Here is a 25,287-nt window from a genome sequence, read left to right as displayed (position 1 = left end):
TCTAGTTACTGCATAATAATATTCCATAACTTACTTGACATTAAGATGGATGGATGAGTTAATTCCAAGTCATAATAATCATTGGTATTGATTCAGATAACACCCATGGCGTGTAAATGTCATGTAATTTATTAGCATTCAATGTAAATAAATAGTAGATTTGGTCAACATGTGTAAGTAATTGTGCATCTGTAATTTCTAAGTAGGAAGGTATATACTTTTACATTCCAAATGCTATAACCAGACTTAGAAGTTTTTTGGGCAAAAAACGAGTGTTTGAGAAAATGAAACATCGATAAATTTGTTATCGATAAGTCAGTTATAGAGAAATTTCAAGAACGCAAATCAATTACAAATCGGTACATAATTTCTGTTTTACATAAATATATTTAGTACTCAAAAATAAAACGTAAATTGTAGTACACAGTGCCAAAAGAATAGGAAACTACCAATACATCAAAGAATACATTGAACGTGTTGTGGTAGTTATCTTCTTAATCTTATACGATGTTAATAATATGTATAACTTTGAGGTAACACCGATAACAGACATGTCGATATTGGATTTTGTCAAGCACTTTATTTTGCCACAAAAACTTCGTCGAAAACCACAAAATCTATGTAGGCTATAACTGTTACAGTGAGTAGTTACAGCACCCCGCGATAAATATTGCACAAGTCACAACGCACATCGGTCTTTGGAAAAAGACTTGGCTGCTATTATTAGTTAAGTTAGTTAAATGAATAAAATAAATTCAGGGCCGGATTTAGGGGAGGGCCACAATAGAGACTTCGGAAAATTTACCATTTTATTTGGAAAATAATTTGGGGCCAGGGGGCCTCCACTCCTTTATTGCCCGAGGCCTCCAGACCTCTAAATCCGGCATACTAATTGTAATTTGGAGTGCCCTACAGGGTTCATACCTGTCCGATATCCAAATTAATTAGGTTAGGATTAGGTGTTAACCTATTGTACCTACTTGCCTATGAAAGCAATAAATGATTACTGATTATATTAATACCAAATACTTCCAAATAGGGAAAATAATTAAAATTTACTTTCCCCCTTTAGTATGTTGTTCAAGGCAGCTTTACCTACACTCGTACGAAAATTCGCTTATACCTACACGGATTGTATTTCCTATTTTTAGGGTTCCGTACCCAAAGGGTCAAACGGGACCCTATTACTGAGACTCCGCTGTCCGTCCGTCCGTCCGTCCGTCTGTCTGTCGTTCTCATGAACCGTGATAGTTAGCCAGTTGAAATTGATGATACCATTAGAAATAGAAATATCCGCCCACGTAGGACTCGTTGCAAACGCGAATGTCGTGGGCCGCCCGCCGCGAGTTGTTCGCTTACGTAAGATGCTGTGTACAACGGTGCGAGTAGAAATTTTTCATACAAAATTTCAAAAATATTTTTTATATTTTTTTTAAAGTTTTAAAATGTTTTCTGAAATCGGTCTTGTGTTAAAGATAATGACGATTCTTGTGAACTTTTGTTTCGGTAATAACTCGGTGGAAAACGCCTTTTTGGCTGCGACATTGCCACTATGTGACTTCGTTCAGACACACCTATTGGTAGACATTAAAGTTTTAAAGGAAACTCAAAATTTATCTGTCTATCTATATATAAACTTTAGGTACTTATTCGTTGTAATGTTTTGTTTTCGCCAAGATGTGAAAAGAAATAACGTGTCGTGTACAGAAAACGCGTGTATTTTACACCAAACCAAAAATCATATAAGTACTTACTTAATATTTTTGGCTCCTTATGACCTCAGGAACGCGTGGTTAAAATCTGTGGGGTTACTCGAGTCGAGCCCACGGTGTATATTAGCCACCGGCCGCCTGCCGCCCGGTAGGTAGTTAGGTACCGACATACACCTACGAAAACAATAGTGAATGTCACCTACACGTCACCGGGCCGTCACCTTTTAAATTTGGTTAAAATCGGCTGGGAGCTTTGTAAATTATTGAATGTGAAAATAAATAAATAAAATGTAATGTTTTGATTTTATTGAGTAGAGGCTTTCTAATTATAGTTTCCTGCATCATTGTTCTGATTTTTATGCTTGATTTCCTCGTTATAAAACTTTCTTAACCGATTTGTTTTTTTTTGGTTTAAAGTATATCTAATAGACCTATACTTACGTACACATTGGTCCCTTTTTGCCAAAATTTAGTGCTAATGATGGGATCCATGAGAAATCGGAGGAACTCCTAAAATCTTATAGGAATACATAGTGGTTTTTGTATTTTCATCAACAAATTAAATAAGCATTTACGTTTAAAATGTTAAATTTGATGAAATGGAACTGCTGATCTCACGTGCACCTCACGTTCGGCGATATGTCTTCTTCGTTAAGATTGTTCAACATTTTTATCAAGGTCGATTTCTGATGATGGAATCAATGAGGATCATTATTTCCATCTAAAAACCAAGCATTTGAAATTAAACAGTGATGTTTGGTGAAATGGAACAGGTTACGAAGACCACCTCCACGTCAAGTATTTTACGTCTTGGGGCTAATACTTATTAATTGTTACGAGATGCACTATGGCCGTAAATAATTTTAAGGGCATTTCAAGTTGTTTTCAGATGTCGGTATTTTTACAAGCTTTTATCTAACTTGCCCTGTTAGGTAGTAGGTCAAATCTTGGAAGCTAAATTTGACCCACTTCCCGATTTCCGACTAAGCTGAAAATTTGCAAACATAAATGTAAGTCGGGTTACAATGAACGAAATACTAATATAACAACTACTTTTGAGTACACTCACAATACGAAACAAGAAATACTAATATAACAACTACTTTTGAGTACACTCACAATACATGTTTCTTAGGCTATGAAATTGACAGTCAACTAGCACATTGCATGCATATTGATAAAGTTTGTAATAGATTAGCATCAGCCAATTACGCATTGCTGAAACTAAAACCTCTAGTTAACAAAAAAACTTTAAAAACTGTATATTATGCCTATGTTCAAAGTGTACTAACTTATGCGATTACTATTTGGGGAAATGCAGTAGATGTAAACCGGGTATTAATTTTACAAAAACGCTCGATTAGAATAATATGCGGGGTAAATTGGCGCACATCTGCGAGGACCTACTTTGTGAAGCTTGAGATAATGACGGTCATATCATTGTTTATATACAACTCTGTGTTGGAAATTCACAAGAATGCAAGCACTTTACTTAAGCGTTCGGATTGTCACAATTATAATACAAGGAACAGTAGTAAACTAATACTTCCATCACTTAGATTAAAAAAGTGTCAAAAACAGGGAATTTTCATTAAAATAAAGCTATTTAATAAACTGCCCACAAATGTCACAGATTTACCTTATAATGTATTCAAAAACACGGTCAAGACTTTTTTTCAAAACCATGCCTTCTATTCGATTACTGAATATTTATCATTACAAAATATTTTAATTGAAGCAAATTGTAAATAGATTTTTAATATTATTAATCGTATTTACTTCGTATAGTAAATTCATAGTGTAGAATATTGTGAAATACTGACTTACCATGTAATGATCATGTTACATTATGGTTAATAAATAAACTAAAAACTAAACTAAACTAAAACTAAAAACAATGTAATACTATGGTACCATCGAGCTGATTTGATGATGGAGACAGGAGGTGGAGGAACTCTGTGATAAAACAACGCAACCTAATTGTGTTTGGGATTTTTAAAATTGTATCGATGAGTATTAGTTACCTGTGGAAAGAAAAGTAGAGTCAGCGATAAAAGCTTGTACCAAAAATTAAATGTATGCCAAAAACTTATTCTATTAAATATTATTTGGAGTCCTATAGACGCAAAGACTCACGGGCTCACGTGATCGCTATGTCAGGTTTCCACAGAAGACCAGAGGGCCTACCGGGAACCACGTTCGACGTGTTGCCTCTCTGTCGCACTTGTAAATTCGTATCTTAGTGGCAACAACACGCAACACGTCGAACGTGGTTCGCGGTAGGCCCTCGGGCTCAACTAACTAACTTGTAACTTGATATCAAACTGAGGGCGACCTTTTCAGTGACGTTTACGTACGTTTTAAGTACAATAAAAGTGTTGTAATAGTTTTAAGCAATATTATATTATGCGTCCTGAATAAATTAATTTTCTTTTTCTTCTGTTTCTTCTAATGTTTATCTTCTTATTTGTTTTGTTTTCCACTTTTTAAATTAAGAAATCTATTGGAGTATTCCTACACACCTTTAAGCGAGCTTACCTAAGATATAATAAAAAAATATATAATGGACTTCGTAAAAACTGAAATTCCTTTTTACATTAATCGGGCTACGAGTCTACCTTTGTATAGCTATGTGCACAGTATTAGCCACATTTATTTCACGGTCCAGTTACCAAAACACCCTAACTCAATGAATAGAAAATCGAGAATCCAATAAAAAACCTGTCAAACCCAAAACCGGGACAGGTGTACCTAGATATTTCCTGACGACAAAGTAAAACGAGTAGTTTATTTTTACCGCGGAGTAAAAATAATCAGCTACGAGTATATATCGCGATTTTTAAGTTCCTTTTCCTATTTTTGCATTCCCATAATGATCGTTTGATCTAAAGCTCTAATGCCGTTTATGATTGTCCTAACCTAATATTGTATCGGTATTTTTTATGCTAATATATCCTAATATTATTTGCTATAATTACTACATGTCACATGTCATTCCCTTCCCTAAAGTACTTAACTTGCCATAAAGTAAATTTGTTCTTATGTCCATATGTGTTATCCTGGTGATCTAACGTAACTTATTTTTTGCCAACAGTTTGGTTCCGCGGGGGACGCAGTTATAACTTACGATACGAGCAAGCTAATTCACTTTTCTGCCAGCAGTTTGTTTTCGTAGAGGTCACAGTTCTAATCTAACCTAACTCACTTTTATGGCAACAGTTTGTTTTCGTATAGGTCGTAGTTTTAACCCAATTTAACTTACTTTTCTGACAACAGTTTGTTTTCATGAAGGTCGCAGTTTTAACCTAATCACTTGCTCTAGAAATGTGGACAAAATGTCTAGAGCAAGTGATTTTAGGTCAAAAGTTTAAAATATATTAAAAGATTTCTTTTTACCTTCCCTACCTGTTAGCTTCACCCCCATCCATCAGTACTTTTAGTATGTTGTTGTCGTCCGATCGGGCGCCCCAGGTACCGCTGGTGTGATGTCGTGGAGGCGGACCTGCGGCGGCTGAATGCCAATTCATGGCAGGAAACCGCGCTGGATCGGGACAGGTGGCGTTCTCTCGTTTCGGAGGCCAAGATTCTTTTTGGATCGCTGAGCCAAAGCAGTTAGTTAGTTAGTTAGTTTGTGTCCACCTTTAGGTACCTACAACTATACTAAAATTCATCTGTACACGGATTTTCCCCCTATTTTGCCTTCCTTGGGTGGTTTATACATACAATGTGAGTACAAAGTGTGTCGGTGGAAGATACGCTACTTTAAATTTTGCACGATGCATAATGTGGGCCGACATGTGTGAGCTCGCTTTTACCTGAATTATTTCTTGTTCAGATAAAATGTTAAGGTTACTAAGTGCTATGACATCTAGACAAGAAAATATCTTTACAGTACATATGGTGCTACTTTACCGCACTAGTGCGAAAATTAGCACATTACGTTACTAACATTTAAAGGGCCATATGTACTGTAAAACGTTGTACGATACATGTGCGAACAGGTAATTCGCAACTCTTGTCGATTTAAAACACTCCCTTCGGTCGTGTTTTAATTTATCGCCACTCGTTTCGAATTTCCTATTTTTCGCACTTGTATCGTAATGTACTATTTCACCACATGACCACACTAGCTGGTAAAGGCTCTCTTGATTTTTCAAAAACTGATGAGAAAGTTGCATCTTATCCACATGTGTAGCAAATCAAATCAAATGTAGAAATGAGTTTTAAATGATGATTTTGACATGAATTTAATAATATTCATTTTGACTTGTTTTTTTGTTTAATTTTGTTTGATATTTCACAGCCAGTATTTTCCTCGTGTTGGTGTGGTGCGGTTACTGTGGTTTGTGTTTCACTCAGTGGTAAAATTTGTTTAACCCCCGTGCATTGAAACTTGAAACCCTCGCAACGCTCAAAATTCCACTTCTAGAACCAATCGCTACGCTCGTGGTTAAATTTTGGAATCTTACATCTCGCTCGGGTATCAACATCAGCACCAGAAGTTAAACAACAACTTGCTCCCTTGTAAAACAAATAACTATTAAATTAGCGACATAATGAGTAATGAGAAAATCATTGTGCTGAGTTGTTTTTTTTTCCGGAACACGAACATTCAAGAGTATAAGGTATGTTTTGACGTTACGTACAAAATTGTTCATGGGGAGAACTTATAGTATTACTTCGGTACCTACGGTAATCGGTACTCGGTACAGTAATTCGGTAATCGGTTACGCTTACAGACGTTTTCCCAATGTCCGTTTGACGCACTTTATAGATAGCTAACTTATAGCAATTACTAGCTCTGACTCAGTTATTAAAAGAAAACCGTTTATTTAGTTTAGGTAAACTGGGCTACTTTTTAGGGTTCCGTAGCCAAATGGCAAAAAACGGAACCCTTATAGATTCGTCATATCCGTCTGTCTGTCCGATTCTGTCACAGCCACTTTTTTCCGAAACTATAAGAGCTGTACTGTTCAAACTTAGTAAGTGGATGTATTCTATGAACCGCATTAAGATTTTCACACAAAAATAGAAAAAAAAAACAATAAATTTTGGGGGTTCCCCATACTTAGAACTGAAACTCAAAAAATCTTTTTTCATCAAACCCATACGTGTGGGGTATCTATGGATAGGTGTTCAAAAATGATATTGAGGTTTCTAATATCATTTTTTTCTAAAATGAATAGTTTGCGCGAGAGACACTTCCAAAGTGGTAAAAAGTGTGTCCCCCCCCCCGTAACTTCTAAAATAACAGAATGAAAAATCTAAAAAAAATATATGATATACATTGCCATGCAAACTTCCACCGAAAATTGGTTCGAACGAGATCTAGTAAGTAGTTTTTTTTTAATACGTCATAAAAATTAAAAAAAAAATTTTTTTTCATCAAACCCATACGTGTGGGGTATAGGTCTTCAAAAATGATATTGAGGTTTCTAATATTATTTTTTTCTAAACTGAATAGTTTGCGCGAGAGAACCTTGTAAAGTGAAAAAAAGTGTGTCCCCCCCCCGTAACTTCTAAAATAACAGAATGAACAATCTAAAAAATATATATGATATACATTACGATGCAAACTTCCACCGAAAATTGGTTTGAACGAGATCTAATGAGTAGTTTTTTTTAATACGTCATAAAATTAAAAAATTTTTTTTTTTTCGTCAAACCCATACGTGTGGGGTATCTATGGATAGGTCTTCAACTTCTAAAATAACGGAATGAAAAATCTAAAAAAAAAAATATGATTTACATTACGATGCAAACTTCCACCGAAAATTGGTTTGAACGAGATCTAGTAAGTAGTTTTTTTAATAAGTCATAAAATAAAAATATATATTTTTTTTCATCAAACCCATACGTGTGGGGTATCTATGGATAGGTCTTCAAAAATGATATTTAGGTTTCTAATATCATTTTTTTCTAAACTGAATAGTTTGCGCGAGAGACACTACCAAAGTGGTAAAATGTGTGTCCAAAGTGGTAAAATGTTGAACGAGATCTAGTAAGTATTTTAAATGGTACGGAACCCTTCATGGGCGAGTCCGACTCGCACTTGGCCGCTTTTATAATTAGTTTCTTACCGTACGATGATCAATTTCTAGACATATTTACCTCTATAGGTATAGGTATATGGGTAGGTGTATACTCATAATCCAAAGGCCTGCTCCTATAAGGCTGCTGTATAATCGGACGTTCAGCTGACCTCGCTCCACTAGAAGAGAAACGCTCTAAGACGTAAAGCTTTCACGCTTCGTAGCAGTCTTTTATCTGTACCTGCTAGTGTTTGGGATAGGCCGAATGTGAATGGGTCTAGTGGGCGCAGTAGTGGCATGCGTAAAACAGAGCATGGCGATTGCTCCCGGGAGTCTTGGGGGATATTCTGGAACTGTTAGAGAAAATGTTATAGAATAATGACCGATTTTAATACATCGCACATGCAATGTCAATCTGTGTATATTCTTAATTAGGATCCCGTACCTCGAAAGGAAAAAAACGGAACCCTTATAGGATCACTTTGTTGCCCGTCTGTCCGTCTGTCTGTCTGTCAAGACCCTTTTTCTCAGAAACGCGTGGAGGTATCAAGCTGGAATTTATGATCTACTGTTCCTTGGAGCTATGAAAAAATACAGCCGTTTATGCCGCAAATTTCCGCAAATTTTCGACACTAGCAAGGGAATCAAAACCTACGGGCAATTCCCAGAACAATCTACAGGATTTACATCCGCAATTCGGACCGTATCTTACAAAGTTTTTTTTTGTACAAAAAAAGTTGTCGATTGAATTGTTAATTGATGTTCGTTATTTCATTATTTCCGTATTTATTGAAATTTCTTTCGTTTTGTTTTATTACGGTAATTAAACTTAATTGTTAGAATACCTTAAGAAAACATGAGTGAAATAGTGATGAAGACGGATTACATTTTTTCAGGTTGTATTTTTCCTTCCAAATATGTTCTCACTGCTGTCGTGAAAATTTTTGTGTACTACACAAGATCAAAGTTATTTACATCTCGTGCGCAGTAAGAGACTCAAAAAGTCTCTTACTGCGCTCAAGATTCTAAATTAGATTCACGAGCGTAGCGAGTATAGAATCTTTCGCTTGCACGGGACTCAAAATAAGCACTCGAAGAAATATCAAACTTTGCTCTCTTGTTGTACAAATAACTATTTCTGTCTACCTTTTCAATAATACTCGCCTCGCACCGCATTAGTTCGCTTCTTTTGTATTGCAATATATTTTTTTCATGAGATGTGTACTTAGGCCGCTCGGGCGGCGATAAAATTACGATTTACTGTTATTACCGGGATCACGGCTTTGAGAATTGGCATTGCTTTATAAAGGCGGACTGTTATTGTTTTTGTTACGGAATCCGAAGACTAGATAGATCACAGACTTCGGTCACCCTACCCATCGAGTTATAAATAAACATAGCTTACTTAAAAAATGTACTTCTTATTTCATGATTCTAGGTCAACGGGAAGTCCTCTATAGGTTATAATTCCCTTTGTGAGCGGCCTTATCTTTAAATTGCGCTGATTTAGAAGGTTTTTACTGTTCCAAAGGGTCGCAGCCTAAATAGCCTAATTTATATAATATGTATTAATTTCAACTTGATACTTGACAGACGGGCAGACAGACAACGAAGTGATCCTATAAGGGTTTCGTTTTAGCCGACTGACCACCAACCTCCAACGAACCTCTAAAAAGTTTGGCATAAAAAGAGTTTTATGATATAAGATAGGATATACTTACATACTCGGAGTTACTGGTATGCATTAATGGATAGGACAAATTTCATTAATCGGTCCTGCCTGACGAAATTAAATTGATTAACGCTAAAATGGCTCTAAAAGCTTTTGTCTCATTAAAACGGTCTTTAGCATGTGACAGACCGACAGACAACACTGAAAGTGATTTAAGTAGGTATTTAAGTTTTTTAAATTTCCCGTGCAAACGGTGAAATGTGGGGTGAACTGGAAGCAACGAGACTGCACGTCGTGGCAAAAATGTTCATTTGGCAACTGTCAACTGACTAATGTAGGTATACCACAGACGCAGTCACGCACATAAAAAAAACCGGATAAGCGCGAGTCGGACTCCCTCACCGAGGGTTCTGTACGAAATTAACTATTTTTTAAATTACTTGCCAGATTTCATAGTTCCAGGTCGACGGGAAGAACTCTATGAGTTTTTGATTCCCTTGAGAGTGTCGAAATATACGTTTTTTTGCGGCATAAATGCCGTATCTTTTTATACGTTAACTTGCAAGTTTGATGGGACAGCTTCAAGGGACTGTAGATCTGAGTATATTTTTAAATTTCAACTCGATACCTCCACGCGTTCCCAAGATAAGACCGAGGGTCTTGACAGACAGACAGACGGACAGACGGACAACAAAGTGATCCTATAAGGGTTCCGTTTTTTTCCTTTTGAGGTACGGAACCCTAAAAAGAGCCTTGTCCACAAAAACGTAGATTTGTATAGTAATACTTACTGCAGAATGGGGTTGGCCGGTCGAAGCTTTTTGGCCCTAGAACCTATAAAGGTTTTCCTGTAAATCCTGGCGTCAACAACATTTTTGTTGCATTGAAATATTGAATCTCCAAATGTATATGCCAAATGGAAACATACTCGTATTCCCTTTATCGTACTAGACTATGAAATGGAGGCGGTCAGTAATTAATTAATTAGCTTAATTTTGAACGCATTCAATCCATCACCGCAGATATAGTGAACTTAGTAAAGCTGATGATTTGTGGGTAATAATACCGTCAAAGCAATGCTTTCATGAAATGTAATAAGCTTAGTGCGTTAGGCAGGTTTGTCATGAAGGCAGAGTAATTGCGTGGAACAATGTGCTCTATATGTGCTTTGGGGCCCTTTGTGGGCTTATATGCGAATACTGACAGATCAGATACTATCACTTTACCTGACAATCATTGATATAACGCCAAATTAAAGTGAAATAATGTATTGAAATGATCACTTAACTTTTAGTTGTATTTGTCATCCGCTTAGCCAAGTAGTTTGCGCCGTAACGAACGAAACGCTAATGTCTCTCTATAACTCTCCCATATTAGTGGGACAGAGAGATATTAGCGTTTCGTAATTTCGTTCGCTACGGTACGGCTCGCTCTTTAGCGATAAGACCGCCCGTTGTCTACCATAGTCTAAGTTGTATGTTTAAATTTGTATGTCATTATGTTCTTTCATATTGGTGAGCAATAAAGAATATTTCTATTGTATTGTATTGTACGGCGCAAGCGATTGGCACCTTAGCTAGGCCCCCTGATACATTTTTTCTTTTCGATCGGCGTTTGTCGATGTACGATTGTTATCTTGGCTAAGCTCCCCTTGTCATCCTACTCAATTTATAATTTTCTGCTGAAAATAGTTATTTGTACAACAAGAGAGCAAAGTTTGATATTTCTTCGAGTGCTTGTTTTGAGTCCCGTGCAAGCGAAAGATTCTATAATAGATTCACGAGCGTAGCGAGTCAATATAATTTAGAATCTTCAGCGTAGTAAGGGACTCAAAAGCGCACGAGATGTAAATAACTTTGATCTCGTGTAGTACACAAAAATTTTCACGTCAGTCAGCCATCAAAAAATACAACCTGTTTGTCCAATGTTGCCGAGACACTATCGCTGGGAATGGATTGTTTCATTCCCAACTCGGTAATAGCTGCGGGAGTTAAGAGACGTCCTTGGTTTAATCGGCCCTGTAAAGAAGCTACAGTTCGCAAGCAAGCCGCTTACAGGGCTTGGACCAAAGCCGTAGCTAATAAGGATCCGAACGTTTCTGATGTGAAACGCAAATTAAACGCTGCCTCGAGGTCCAGTAAGAAAGCCATTGCCAGGGCTAAATATGATTTCGTCGGCAGAATTGGTGAGAAACTTGCGGGCTACCCCAGTGGGAGTCGCGCGTTCTGGTCGCTCGCCAAAGCTGCCGAGGGAAATTTTTGTCAGTCGTCTTTACCACCACTGCGTAAAGCTGATGGTGATCTGGCCCACAGTGCAAAGGAGAAAGCCGATCTTCATGGTACTCTTTTTGCCTCAAACTCGACCCTGAATGACGACGGTAGCGCCGTGCCGCCCACCATCCCGTCGTTCCGTTTTTCCGAAATATTTCAAAATGGCGGAATTGGCATAACGGACAAATGGGTCTGTGGCGCTGAAGACCATTGTGAGTTCGCTGTGATAATGAGGCAACGAAATATTTGTTAAGCTTATCGCCAGGAACAGCACACAGAGCCGCTAGAGTCACAAGTAAAGTAGAATAAAGTAAACGTCACGCTATGATTATGCGTCTTTAGTATGTCGGAATGTCACGCCATCCATGACGCCATAAGATAAATAGGGTGTCATGTTTTTATCGAGGGCTCATCCCGCTGAATCTAGCTTGATAAATAACAGGGAATGAGGAATGGTGCGAAGCCGCTAATTATTATACATATTTTATTATTTCATAAAAAACTACGTGGGAGGTTATAAATGAAGGGAAGCGGTCCAAGACTCGACCCTTATTCTTAAATAAATCTTCACAATAAATAACTTGGCGAATTAAAAAGCTATACATACTTATGTTAATTTCGATTGCATCGCATTTACTTGTATTTTATAATTGTTGATTTGCTTTTTTTTCTTGTAAAAGTGCCCTTGTGGCCTATTTGCTGAATAAATGTTTAAGTTGAAGTTGAACTTGAATTGACCATCGTGTCTCTAAAATGTATCTAAATATATTCATAGATTTAGGCATTTTAATTACTCGCTTTTTGTGTAGGTATTCCTTTAAAAATGGCAGTAAATATGTATTTTATTTCCTCATGCTCTGAAAGTGGGTCGTTTCTGCTCTTTACTCTCCGAGTACGTTTTTATTTAAATTTACGATGACTAATTAAAATTTGGCTTTAAATGGATTTATTGTACAATTTCCATATTGATATTTGACTCCTCCATTCTATAAATAACGATACTTTTACCTAAATAGTTAATTGAAGGGTACCTTACTCAAGAAATACTATACAAGTTTATACTTAGATATGTTTTTTTAAGTACACATGTACTTTACCGTCGTCGTATTTCAAATGAAAAGGAGAGTATTACTCGGGTAAGACACTGTGTCAGTCTCGGGCTTCTGGACTCACTGCGTTCGAGCGTCAAACTACCTCGACTGATATGGGCGCCTTTCATCCCTTGGTTAACAATCTACTATTACCTACTAATTCAAAACCTCACTTCAGTGAAATCGAAATACCAACTTGTCGACAGCGATCAATGCGATGAAGTAGTAGGTTGTATAATTATGTTATCCGTTGTGAAATCTTATGTAAATAATAAATATTTGGGGACAATCTTACACAGATCGACCTAGCCCCAATCTAAGCAAAGCTTGTACTATGGGCGACTATATTATGCCTCCTCCTTCCTCGCGTTGTCCCGGCATTATTGCCACGGCTCATGGGAGCCTGGGGTCCGCTTGGCAAATAATCTCGAGAATTGGCGTCGGCACTAGTTTTTACGAAAGCGATTGACATCTGACCTTCCAACCCAGAGGGTAAACTAGGCCTTGTTGGGATTAGTCCAGTTTCCTCACGATGTTTTCCTTCGCCGAAAAGCGACTCTTAAATATCAAATGATACTTTGTATATAAGTTCCAAAAAACTCATTGATACGAGCCGGGGTTTGGACCCGCGACCTCCGGATTGCAAGTCTCACTCCTATCTATGTATCTATGTTCATAACACATATAAATAAATTCGAATCCGGGACCAACGGCTTCATAGGCAGAGTCACTACCCACTAGACCAGACCGGTCGTCAATCATATAACATTTGAAGTATCCAAATGATTTTTTGTAAACAAGAGATGTGAAAAGCTTATTCTTTTTTTTCAATCCTGTATAAGGATTCATATTTGTCAAGGGTGTTTAAAGTTTAAAACCACGGTCGTAATTACCCTAGGGTTATTTACGGAGATATAATTCAAGCATCTAAGGCCCTGTCACTTGTTTCCACTTTCCGAGATGAGGACCTGAATAATGAAAACTAATTATTTCCCGGCATTATGATTATGAATCGCCGACGGTCGGATTTTTCCGGGACCAGCGTCGGGTAATATTGTACAAGGATAATGAAAATATATCCCTCTGTTGAAAGACGTTTAATTTCTTGCCTGCACCTGGATTGGCGATAAGCGTTCCTTTATAAGCAGAATTTTATTGATAAGTTTACAATTATTGAGTTATGACATATTTTTGTTTTTTTTTTGTACCTACTAATTTTTAGTTGGTATTTAAGTAGTTGTACGTTAAGGCAGCACTCGCTTACACGAAAAAAAGACTTCTAAATATAAAGCAAATTTAGTTTTAAGTATAATGAACTGAATAATATTCTTAGATAAGTACAGATTTTCTAGTTTTCTTCTGCCTAAGACAATAGGTACTTGTTTATTGATGTACAATTTACTCTTATTTTAATTTGCATTGTTTCTATCAAGTAAAGACATTCTATTCTCTCAGTATAAAACAGCATTGTTGTTAATTTAAAAATTTCATTTTGCTATTTTGAGTAATGCTAAGTAAAATTGAGACTTTATGTATCTCTCTTATATATTTGAATGGTACACTGGTTTCTATTAAAGGTATACTGAGGTACATAGAAGGTACAAAATGTTTAGGAATGAAACTCTTATAAAGGTATTCTAAATTCAATATTACGTTGATATTCGCTGAGGTCCATCTGCCATCTTGACACGCACCGTATTAGGACACTATACCATGTATTAGGAGTTTCCTCGATTCCTCGTAGTATCTACTGGATTTTGATAAGAATGGGCCCCTTTCAAACTTGTATAGAATAAATGAAATTCTGGTAACATTCGTACAAAAAATTTGAATTGGGAATTTCTTGCTTTCTAGGGAGTCGGTCAAAAACCATACCTATAAAGGTTTATATTAAGTGTTACCTATGTTACTCTATCCCCGATGGATTTATGTCTGAAATAAAATATTTGTTATTGATACCAATATATATTTTTTAAAAGTTGACGCGTATCACTATTTACAGTAGATACTTAAAGTCTAAAATGAATGATTTACAGGTAAATTAGATTATTCTATTCCTTTCTCCAAATGTTCGTACATCTTAAAGAACAGGTCCCAAAAGGCCATCCGGTCGTGGAAAGGTCTGCCTTTGAGCGCCAGATCCGCGCCAATCCAGAGACAGTGCCACTTGTTGGGTGTGGTCGGAGTCCACGAGACGGGAATCAGCTCCGATATCGATGGAGTGGGGTTTCTGAAAAAGAATTAGTAGGTATTAGGTAATGAAGGGGCTAATATAGCTACTGCTGCAGAAATTACAATTTCTTAAGAGGAAAGGGGACGACTGCTACTCCATACAAACGTTGTCTCCATTTTCCTCTCTGGATGTTGACTTCACATAGTTTGATGTATATTAAGGTATTCACCATAGCTCTATGTCTCTTTGATTTTTTGATTATTTAATTGGTAAGAGAGAAAAAAGAATTCCATACGCATTTTTAGAAGCTCTTAACACTTATACTTGGTATAGTTTCTATTTTCCTCCGTGAGCTTCTACGGATTATCGTCTTATCTATTGTTTAAAAACCGCAAAGGCGCGTGCCACTATGAAAAAATGGTCAAGCCACATAGGTAGCGTTTATTGAATTACTACTCTATTGAGCACGGAATAAGATTCATTATGAACTAATACAGAATTCTAACAGAATAGCTGTCTGATCTCTATTGGTGCGTCTAAGGTAGGCGACTAAACGCTCTCAAACCAGCTTAACTTGTGACAGTGCGATCCGAAACAAAGATACGTATTCGAAGACCTCGCTTGCACTGGTAATGCGAGCGCACGGCTAGTTAGCGCCAAGGAAGCAATGTTATGTTTCTCGAGGAGCAGGTAAAAAACAGGGCCGGATTTTCACACAAATATATTTGGGTGGTTTTACGTTGTTTAATTTAAAGAGATAAAACATAACACTATTTAAATAGTAGGTACACATCTAACAGAATGGGTTTGTGTAATTACAATAATAACGAGATATACTCATTTTTATAATCAAGTGTTTAAACAGTTGTTTGCTAATTTTAAACTTTAAACAGGCTTATTTTAAATAAACAATAAAACAATGGTAAAATAGTAATAAATATGTATATCCATTTAACAATCCCGTACTACTAATGTTAAAATAGACCTATATGTTATAATTATGTACACTAAAATAAAGATATTATTTACAATAGAGTACACATTTAGTAAAACATTTATACAAATTTATATTATGAGTCAACAAAAAAATAAGTAACATATACATAATAGTGTATGCATAAAATAAATAAATATAAAACAAAATATGCATATCGTTTAGAGTCAAATCACGCTAACTCTTTCAAGCAAACCATACAAACAATGTCAGTTTGTTAGAAGTCTGAAGAGTTAGCGTTATTTCGTAAAACCACCCAAATATATTTGTGTGAAAATCCGGCCCTGTTTTTTACCTGCTCCTCGAGAAACATAACATTGCTTCCTTGGCGCTAGCTAGCCGTGCGCTCGCATTACCAGTGCAAGCGAGGTCTTCGAATACGTATCTTTGTTTCGGATCGCAGTGTCACAAGTTAAGCTGGTTTGAGAGCGTTTAGTCGCCTACCTTAGATGCACCAATAGAGATCAGACAGCTATTCTGTTAGAATTCTGTATTAGTTCATAATGAATCTTATTCCGTGCTCAATAGAGTAGTAATTCAATAAACGCTACCTATGCGGCTTGACCATTTTTTCATAGTGGCACGCGCCTTTGCGGTTTTTAAACAATAGATAAGACGATAGTCCGTAGAAGCTCACGGAGGAAAATAGAAACTATAAAAAAAAATCAAACGAAGGGGCATACCGGTCTATCTATATACATTAAATTGCGTAAAAATATTTTCTATAATGTATACTGCGTGTTTTTTGATATAGGTAATCACAAACTTAAACGAGACGTAGGTTTTAGTGGTAGGTATGAAATGATGATATTGTTTGTTTGTTGATGTTTTCGAGGGGCAATGTATTCCGTATATCGTGATCATTTGTGACAGTTGTGACGTCGCGTCATTAAATGCGACGTTTTGAGTTAAAGCACACACATACATATACATTGCTTTCTAAATTATTTTATATGGATAAATGAAAGTCGTCCACCGTCGGACAAGCTGTGACGTTACGCCGTGAATATATAGGTTATACCTACTGAGCAACTTTTACTATGGGACCAATACCGAAATAGCGAAAAAAAAATACACTCCCATACAAAATATCAACATCAGCCAATTTATTTTCACAATTTCATGGTGATAAACCACAGTAAAAGAAAATTATTGAAGGTGACTGAAAACATCCTGTATATACTTGTTTTGCGAATAAACTGTATTTGGTATGAATTACTTTGACGGTTTTCTTTTAGGCGTCATTAAAATTTATATTTACTTAACAAATATTTCTTACCCATATTTGACAAAGTTAGTCCACATCGTTGTCATTCTGTCTATAACAGCCTGATCTCCTGGCGATGGCTCCTCGGTAATAAAAGAGACGTCGAACAAATACCCCAACTCATCGGCATGAGTGGCTCCCGGCGCGTTCACGTTGTCCCTGTACTTCACAAGATTTCTACCACCATCATAGTTAAAAACATAAAAGTATATGTTACTCGCTTCGTTCTGCCTGTACTTCCTCATAGCTCGTTGAATAGGATGAACATATGAAAAATCAGACATGAAATCTATCACTTTCCATTTGTCCTCATCTGTCATAACGTGATCACCCACGTAAAAGTTTCTCAAGTTTCGATGTACTACCTCCAAATCGTCACCGAAATCAAAAACATTATTTAATGAGTCTCTAAATATGGTGAGGTTATGAAAAAAATCTGATTTCTTGTCGGCATACGAGGCCAAGAATTCTTTGTCAACTGATCCTAATAATACTGGGATATTTTTCACATTCGGCCGGTCGGCGGTGGCTGGGTGCTGTGGTATGAATCTTTCCACACCTTCAAATTCTTTCTCCACGCACGCTCTAAAACCAATGCCAAGTTCCAGTGTCGCTTCTATTATTGAATTAGTATCTTTAGTAACTAGAAATGTTAAGGCGTCATTCAAATCACTAGTTTTAAATTCGAAATATTCAGCTAGCCTCATAGGTGTCTCATTGTCCAATTCAATCATTCTTTCGGGAGTTAATGCTACACCACTCTGCAGTATAACCTTATTAAACAATCTTTCTCCTGGATACATTAAATGGAAGTCTATAGCAGCAGCACCTGCGCTTTGTCCCGTTATAGTTACTTGACTAGGATCCCCGCCAAAGGCTTCAATGTTATCTTTAATCCATCTCAAAGCTTTCAGTTGATCTTTTAGTCCCTGATTTCCTGGGATCTCCGGAGTACTTAAACACATGAAGCCATAAGGTCCTAATCTATAATTGATTGTTACCAACACGATATCGTGTTGCATGAGAAATTTTGGTCCATAAGTTCCTCGGCCAAATGCGCCTCTTTGCAGATAACCTCCATGAATGTAGATCAAGACTGGGAGGAGGTTCAGGGACGTAGCAGAGTTGGGTGTGAACACGTTGAGGTGGAGGCAGTCCAAAGTCCCAGTTATAGTGTTAGTGTTGTCGTTTAGTTGGGGACAGAGTGCCGAGTCGTCGTATGCCTCAAAGATTTCATCAAATTTTGGATGAGGCAAAGAAGCCTATAACAATGTTTTTTATTTTATTTTATTAGAACAAAATCTGATATGATAATATCAAATATTATCTGAAGTTATTTTAACAGAATGTTGTGCAACACATAGACCGCGAGCCAGGAACAAATTAACATGACCAATCGCCTCTCGGGCGAAAACTTGTATAGTGGTGAACTGCTACATAGCAGTTAACCACATACATATGATGAACCATCGTCGACGTCAGCTACCGCTCCGTTGGTGGGTTGAGATTCCAGGAAGCCACCGAAACACGTAAAAAAAAAATGTCATCGCCTCCCGTTTGATACTTTGTTCGATGATAGTTCAGATGCTATTGTTAATTTAAAACACCATCAGCTGGTTATATAGCGGTGGTAAGAGCGTCAGCTGGTCGCATGAACATGTACAAAATAAGCGCATTACCTTTTTATGATAGCAATAACAAATCATGAAACTTCGAATGTAGCTTTTCATTAGGTGAAACGCCTGAAGCGCTATAAACGGATTACGCAATATACATATTACGCATACTATGCGGACAAAAAGTGGTAAGGCGCGTATTTTTTACATGTTCATTTCACAGCTGGCGGTCTTTCCACTGCGATACAACCGGCTGACGGTTATTTAAATTTAAAACAGCATCTAAACTATCATCTGGCAAAGTATCAGCCGAGACGCGATGACTGACGAAATATACTCCTTGCCCGCGGAGATATACCCACCCACTGTGGTAATATTTACGAGTATGTCATGCTCCCAAACTAGTTTGGTGTCGGTTTGTGTTTACCAGTAGTATTTTATACAATCGTGATACATATGGAGAGCTTTTCAATCGAGTACCGTGTTAACGTGGCATTAGTGGCTACGAGATTGAAAAGCATGATTGTATAATTTTTCTACGAGTCAACAGAAATAATATTTTATATTATTAGAATCATATAGGCAAACAAACCCAAAGTATACAGCTAAAGAAACGCAAGCAGCCGCGATACCTTCATACGTGAGGTCCGTGCCCAGCTGGCTGGTTAATGACAGCTTCTCGTAACTCATGAGGCCCTGGAACTTGCTCCTTGCTAAATTAAATTTTGGACACTTTTATTTCCCGATTTTTGGCCACAGTAGCCTTTAGTCCAAGATCCTAGAGCCGCCAGACCTTATTTATTTTCTCATGAATAAAATGTATAGGATAATATAGTGTTAGTATGTACTTTTAATGTCTGCAAAAAGTATTGTAAATTTACTTATATTCTGACTCTTGATTTTTATATATGATACTCAGGGGACTATTACTATTGGAGGGGCCCAACTATCCCCCAGACCCACATAAAGTTTCACACAAATACACATAATTATAAACTCTATGTGGGTCTGGGGGATGGTTGGGCCCCTCCAACTGGTGTGGCTACTTATAAAATGTTATAGTAATAGTTCCCTGAGTGTCATATATAAAAATCAAGAGTGAGAATGTAAGTAAAGTTAAAATATTTTTTGACAACTTTAAAGCGTCTGGTAACAGTTACCGCCAGTTAACTTATAAATTTTTTACAATATTTTCTAAAACATACATAAAAATCAGCCATGAGAATTTAAGAAAATTTAATAATATTTTTACTTAACTTTAGCACCTTGTACCGGACAAATGGCCGTCGGGCCAATATAGCAAGTATGCAGAGACATTAAAAGTACATACTAACACTATATTGTTATTATCCCATACATTTTATTCATGAGAAAATAAGTAAGGTCTGGCGGCTCTGGGATCTTGCTCTACTATGGGTCTTCCTAGTCGATGGAAATTGCTTAAAGGTGTCACTTGCGCGTTCCTAACCTATGAAGCAATTGTTTCTACTATACAATCTAAAATAAATAATTAATTTGGGATATCGTTTTGTTGCGTCCTCTTTATTCTTTATTCAGGCAAACACAAAGTATAAGTTTACAGCTACAGCCAAGGCACTTATACTGTTAATACATATGTAGTCAGAACATAAAATTAGTAAACTTGTATTACACACATTATACGTTTTTGGAACTATCTCTAGAATTAAACATACATATAATGTATTACTAAGTTACATAGAGATTAAATATCATCTAAAGATCTAAAGATAAGAAGACGCTCTTACTGGAACAAGTACACTTTGTTTCTAATAATGAGCGTAAAATCTTGAATTTCGTCGAGAAATATTATAAATTTTACATTATTGCGAGTTTTCTTGTGAGAGCGTTCTTAAGGTTCAAAAGCCTCCATCACGCCAGTCAGTACACGCCAATTATATCGTTTATTGAGAAAATGTTATAATTCGCTCTGCTTCGATTTCAATGTCGTCGATCGATATTTAAATACCTACCCATTATAAAAATCGAATCTACTTACCCCAAAAGGGTTTCCCTTGTCAACAATGGCATAGGGAATACCCAAGAACATAGAATAGTCCCCATCCGATGCTTTTAATCCCTTGATCAACCCCACATTCGTGTGTACTAGGGGGTCTACTCTCAGATCAGTAATAACATTTTTAAATAACGACACTGCCAAAATTAATCTTAGTTGCAACATTTTCTTATGAGTTCGTATGTAGATCTTGTAGTATGCACGTCATCCAAATCAAGTGGTTTTTACTAACCTATCGGCCCCCTCCTAACTCCTATCTATCTCCTGACCTATCTTGGTTTTATCTTAAAATGATAACTAAGTGCGACAAATCGGTATAAGATATATTATCACTTGTTATTCCCTAAGTTGTCAATAAATGATAAATAATAAAAAGACGGTTCCGTAGAAATTGTAGGAAATATATATATCAACCACCGTAACGAAGGCTCAATGGGAGTCAGGGACAAAACATTACTTTCCAGGTATTCCAGGAGAGCCATAATAGTAAATTGTGGTACGAGGGAGCAATATTTCATTTTAAGGCGAGGGCGTAACTTGAATCCTGAGCGTAGTGAGTGATTCAAATGTTAACGCTCAAGGTCCAAATAATTTTGCTACCATATGACACATACCTGCTTCTTTTCACATTACCTATGAAGAATTGAATAATTTTAAGCTAAAAAATTAGTATGGACGTAATCGATTATAAGGAAATTGTAATTGATTATGTACATACTCCAGAAGCAACCATCTGGTTGCTTCTGCGCTGGCGCACCATCACCATTAGTGAACGTAGACTCAGCTTCATTATTTTAAGTATTTTTTTCTTTTATTTTGTGTCCTCTTTTCCTGTTTCTGACTGCTCCCTGGCTCCCGGTTAACGCCCGTCCTCCGTTTTCCACTGTCTGTTTTCCTTTTCCCATACTGCTTTCTATTCTCTTCGATGCACTCTCCAATTCTTCATTTTACTTAGTCATTTTATGATGTCTTTTTTCCTTTACCCTTTCCCATTTCAGGTAGTTTTCCACCCTTTCCTTTTACAGACTCCCTAGGGAGTTAAAGCTTTTTTCACAATCCAAAACTCCCGCGGGAACTATATAGGCCTTTGTCTTTCAGTACACCTGCACGGAAAAAGAGCTTTTTCGAGCAAGTGTGATGAAAGTATAAGTGAATATCGGGTGATATTTAATTATATTTCAAGAATATTCAAAGTACCTACTGATTTTTTTCGGCACCACATCTTATAATAATTTAACGTTCCCTACATTTAGTTCCCGTATAACATCTTAAAATTGTATCTGCAGACGATGTCGGCTCGCATAGAATTACTTGTAATTAAAGCGAATCCCGTACAACAATAAATTATCATTAGACCCAAATGGAACAGTAAATTTAAGACCTAATAAGAAGTAAACAAAAAGTGAAGTCCGTCATAAATTATTAGGACAATAAGCTCGAGATCCCTCGTAATAGATCGCTGTTCGAGAAAGTTTTGCTTGTTTGAACACCTGGAGTTGGCCAGTGCTTAAAGATCTTAGCCTCGTGCAGACAGGCTGCCATAGGAGGGCACTGGGTTTCTATAGGTTATCACTTATCTCGGGCGATTGGTAAAGTTGCGCAAGGATTTTCTACTAGAAGTTTTTGGACTAAAACTAGTTTATACTATATTATATAATACAAATCAGCTTCACGCAGTCAGTGCGTAGCTGACCACAATAACTTCTTAGGCTTGCTTCCTACGCTGACATCGGTCGCTGACGTCGGTCGAGCGTGCCAATTAACATAATGTTCTATGGGCCACCGCACAGCGATGCTGACAACGACACACGTGCGTATAGCCAACCAGTCAGATTTGCACTCAGCGCGCGGTCGGCAACGGTGTATAGAGCGTCAGCACACCGACGCACGCGGTGCTGACGAGCGAGACCTACGCAATAAATCTGCTGCAGTCGTCAGCGGCGCTAATCGCTATGCGGTGGCCCACAGAAAATTGTGTTAATTTGTTCGACCGACATCAGCAACCAATGTCAGCGTAGGAGGAAAACAAGCCTTGCCAACTGCCTCCGTTAAACGGTAGACTATATAGGATTCATCCCCGGTACCCACCACCATAGATTAATATACTAGCTAGTTCGCTACCTGGGAATAATATTTAAATTTCCCTACCTAGTTGTCTGAAAATTTACAAATTTTATTCGCACAACAACGTGATCGCAGTAATTCCAGCAGCCATTAAAACATGAATCTATTTAATTACTTATGCAAGAATCTTACGAAATCGATGCACAGAGCTGTACATTCAAGCTTTCAAAATCGCGTAACTTCTGACCGATGACCACGGGTGACTGATAGCACTGAAATGTTGTATGGCAATCCGTATATAAGGAATTTCCGTGCAAGTTAAATAATCCAATTACCCGCAGTTTGCAACTTTAACTGGACACCATTTAAACTGTCAGATAATATTAACAGGCTTAAAAATATGTACAAGTAAATGTATGTGGGTACCTGAGAAATATTGATATGTGGATTTTGTTTAGGATTAGCGGGACTGTAGAACGTTATTTTTATTTCCCACAAATAACACACTGCAGGCATGTTTGGCTAATTTACGGTTTTGATCTTGTTGTATGCAACCTTGACACGACTTTAAATGTGTCTCATGCGTACCAATAAGTGCGAGCGACATGCCTAATAAACTAATAACACAACTCCCCGTGGATTTTGCGCGCACCAAATCAACGTAAGCGACCATCAATGTCTCATTACCTACACATTATTATAGTATTTTATGCAACAGTTGTATAAGAAGGGTTAAAAAAGGCGAGCGGCGTGAGTTACAATGTGAGCCGGAGTCGAAGGCGTAGGCGAACATTGTAAAGGAATACGCCACGAGCATTTTTTGACCTACTTATACAACGTTGCATACAATATTTTTCCTACGAGTCAACAAAAATAAATCTTAATTTAGGTAAACAAAGCAAAAGTATATAGCCAAGACGCGCGAGCATACCTTGTTACGCGCCCGGCCCGGGCCGCGGCCGGCCGGTCAGCGACACCTCGTAACTCATGCGGCCCTGGTACTTGCTAAATTAAATTTTTGGGCAGTTTTTTCTCAATTTTGGTCACCGTAGCCTACGGAGACTAACAAGCAACGCTAAGCGGTCTTCGTAGTCTATGGGTGTTGCTATATTACGGGTGTCACATGCGTGTTTCTGACTTATGAAGTAATTATTTTTACTATGCAACCAAATGAATATTTTGTAAGTTGGCAGCAATGCACTTAGTTTAAAACTGTATTCGTTTTGGTTTTGTTAGGTTGGTAGCCATTAATCGCAGTAACGTTATAGCGATTAAAAGCACAAGAGCTTTTATGAGGAATAGACAATATAGACTTTTCTTGAAACCTTTTATGTATGTTCTTATATTCGTGTTAATTAATGCATAAATGACAGATAACAGTAGAGGAGTAGGAAAAATAACAATCAGCCACCTAAACAATATACCTATATAATCAATGAATTATAATCAAGTTATTTTATATTTTGTCAATTACCAAATGCTCAGTGAATTTAATTTTAATGTCTAGTCATGAATTTTTATGTTATACATACACCTAAGTTTTTTTTATTTATTTCTTAGTTTTAAGTTTTAACATTTTAACTAAATTTGACTGCACATACCTTTAAACGTTTTAACTTTAATTTTAATTTCAATTTTATAATTTTAATCTTTTAATAATCAATTAATTTCATTTTTACTTATCAATGAATTGTCAAGTTTATTTTATTTTATCAATTATCAAATTCTCAGTTAATTTAATTTTAATGTTGAATCCTGAATTTTACTGATATACATCTATTTTTTATTTTATTGTAAATGTAAATCTGCACCTATGGATCGATGTTATCTGGAATAAATGATTTATTATTATTACTATAAACTTGTTTCACGTGTACCGCACAACTGCGTTTCCAAACCCTTCCACCGACGTTACCAAATACGATCTTCGGTAAGTCTGTGGTCAATTGAATCCGCTACTTACAGATGAAACATAATTGTTTAATCTTATTTTGGGAAAAAAAGTTAAAAATTAGCCGTTAAACCTGCCTACTGAAACCGTGGGAGCAACTGTTAATCGCCAAATTGGTTCATGATTTTATTTACTAAAATAGCTGTCAAAAATGTGGCAACATTTTCCATAATTGAATTTTTGTTCGAGCACTGACTTCGGTAGCACCTAAAGGCGTAATGTATCGTTGTGGTGATCAATTTATGGCAATTAAATTTATCGCCACTCGTTTCGAATTTCCTATTTTTCGCACTTGTATCGTAATGTACTATTATAACACGACCGAAGGGAGTATTTTAAATCGACACGAGTTGCGAATTACCTATTCGCACATGTATCGTACAACGTTTTACAGTACATATGGCCCTTTA

General features: G+C 36.8%; 1 protein-coding gene across 1 annotated transcript; it reads right to left on the bottom strand.

The window, feature by feature from the left end:
* Positions 1 to 16,698: 16,698 nt before the first annotated feature.
* On the bottom strand, positions 16,699 to 21,759 carry LOC133533473 (esterase FE4-like). Its single transcript, XM_061872464.1, has 2 exons — positions 20,845 to 21,759; positions 16,699 to 18,473 (listed from the first exon to the last, which is right to left on the bottom strand). Exons 1-2 carry the CDS (start codon positions 21,025 to 21,027, stop codon positions 17,220 to 17,222), a joined length of 1,437 nt encoding a protein of 478 aa, XP_061728448.1. The 5' UTR covers positions 21,028 to 21,759; the 3' UTR covers positions 16,699 to 17,219.
* Between the last annotated feature and the right edge of the window lie 3,528 nt (positions 21,760 to 25,287).

The sequence above is a fragment of the Cydia pomonella genome, unplaced genomic scaffold, assembly GCF_033807575.1.
Source record: "Cydia pomonella isolate Wapato2018A unplaced genomic scaffold, ilCydPomo1 PGA_scaffold_167, whole genome shotgun sequence".
NCBI lineage: Eukaryota > Metazoa > Arthropoda > Insecta > Lepidoptera > Tortricidae > Cydia > Cydia pomonella.
Note: the sequence above shows the minus strand (reverse complement) of the source record. Positions and strands in the feature narration are given on the sequence as shown.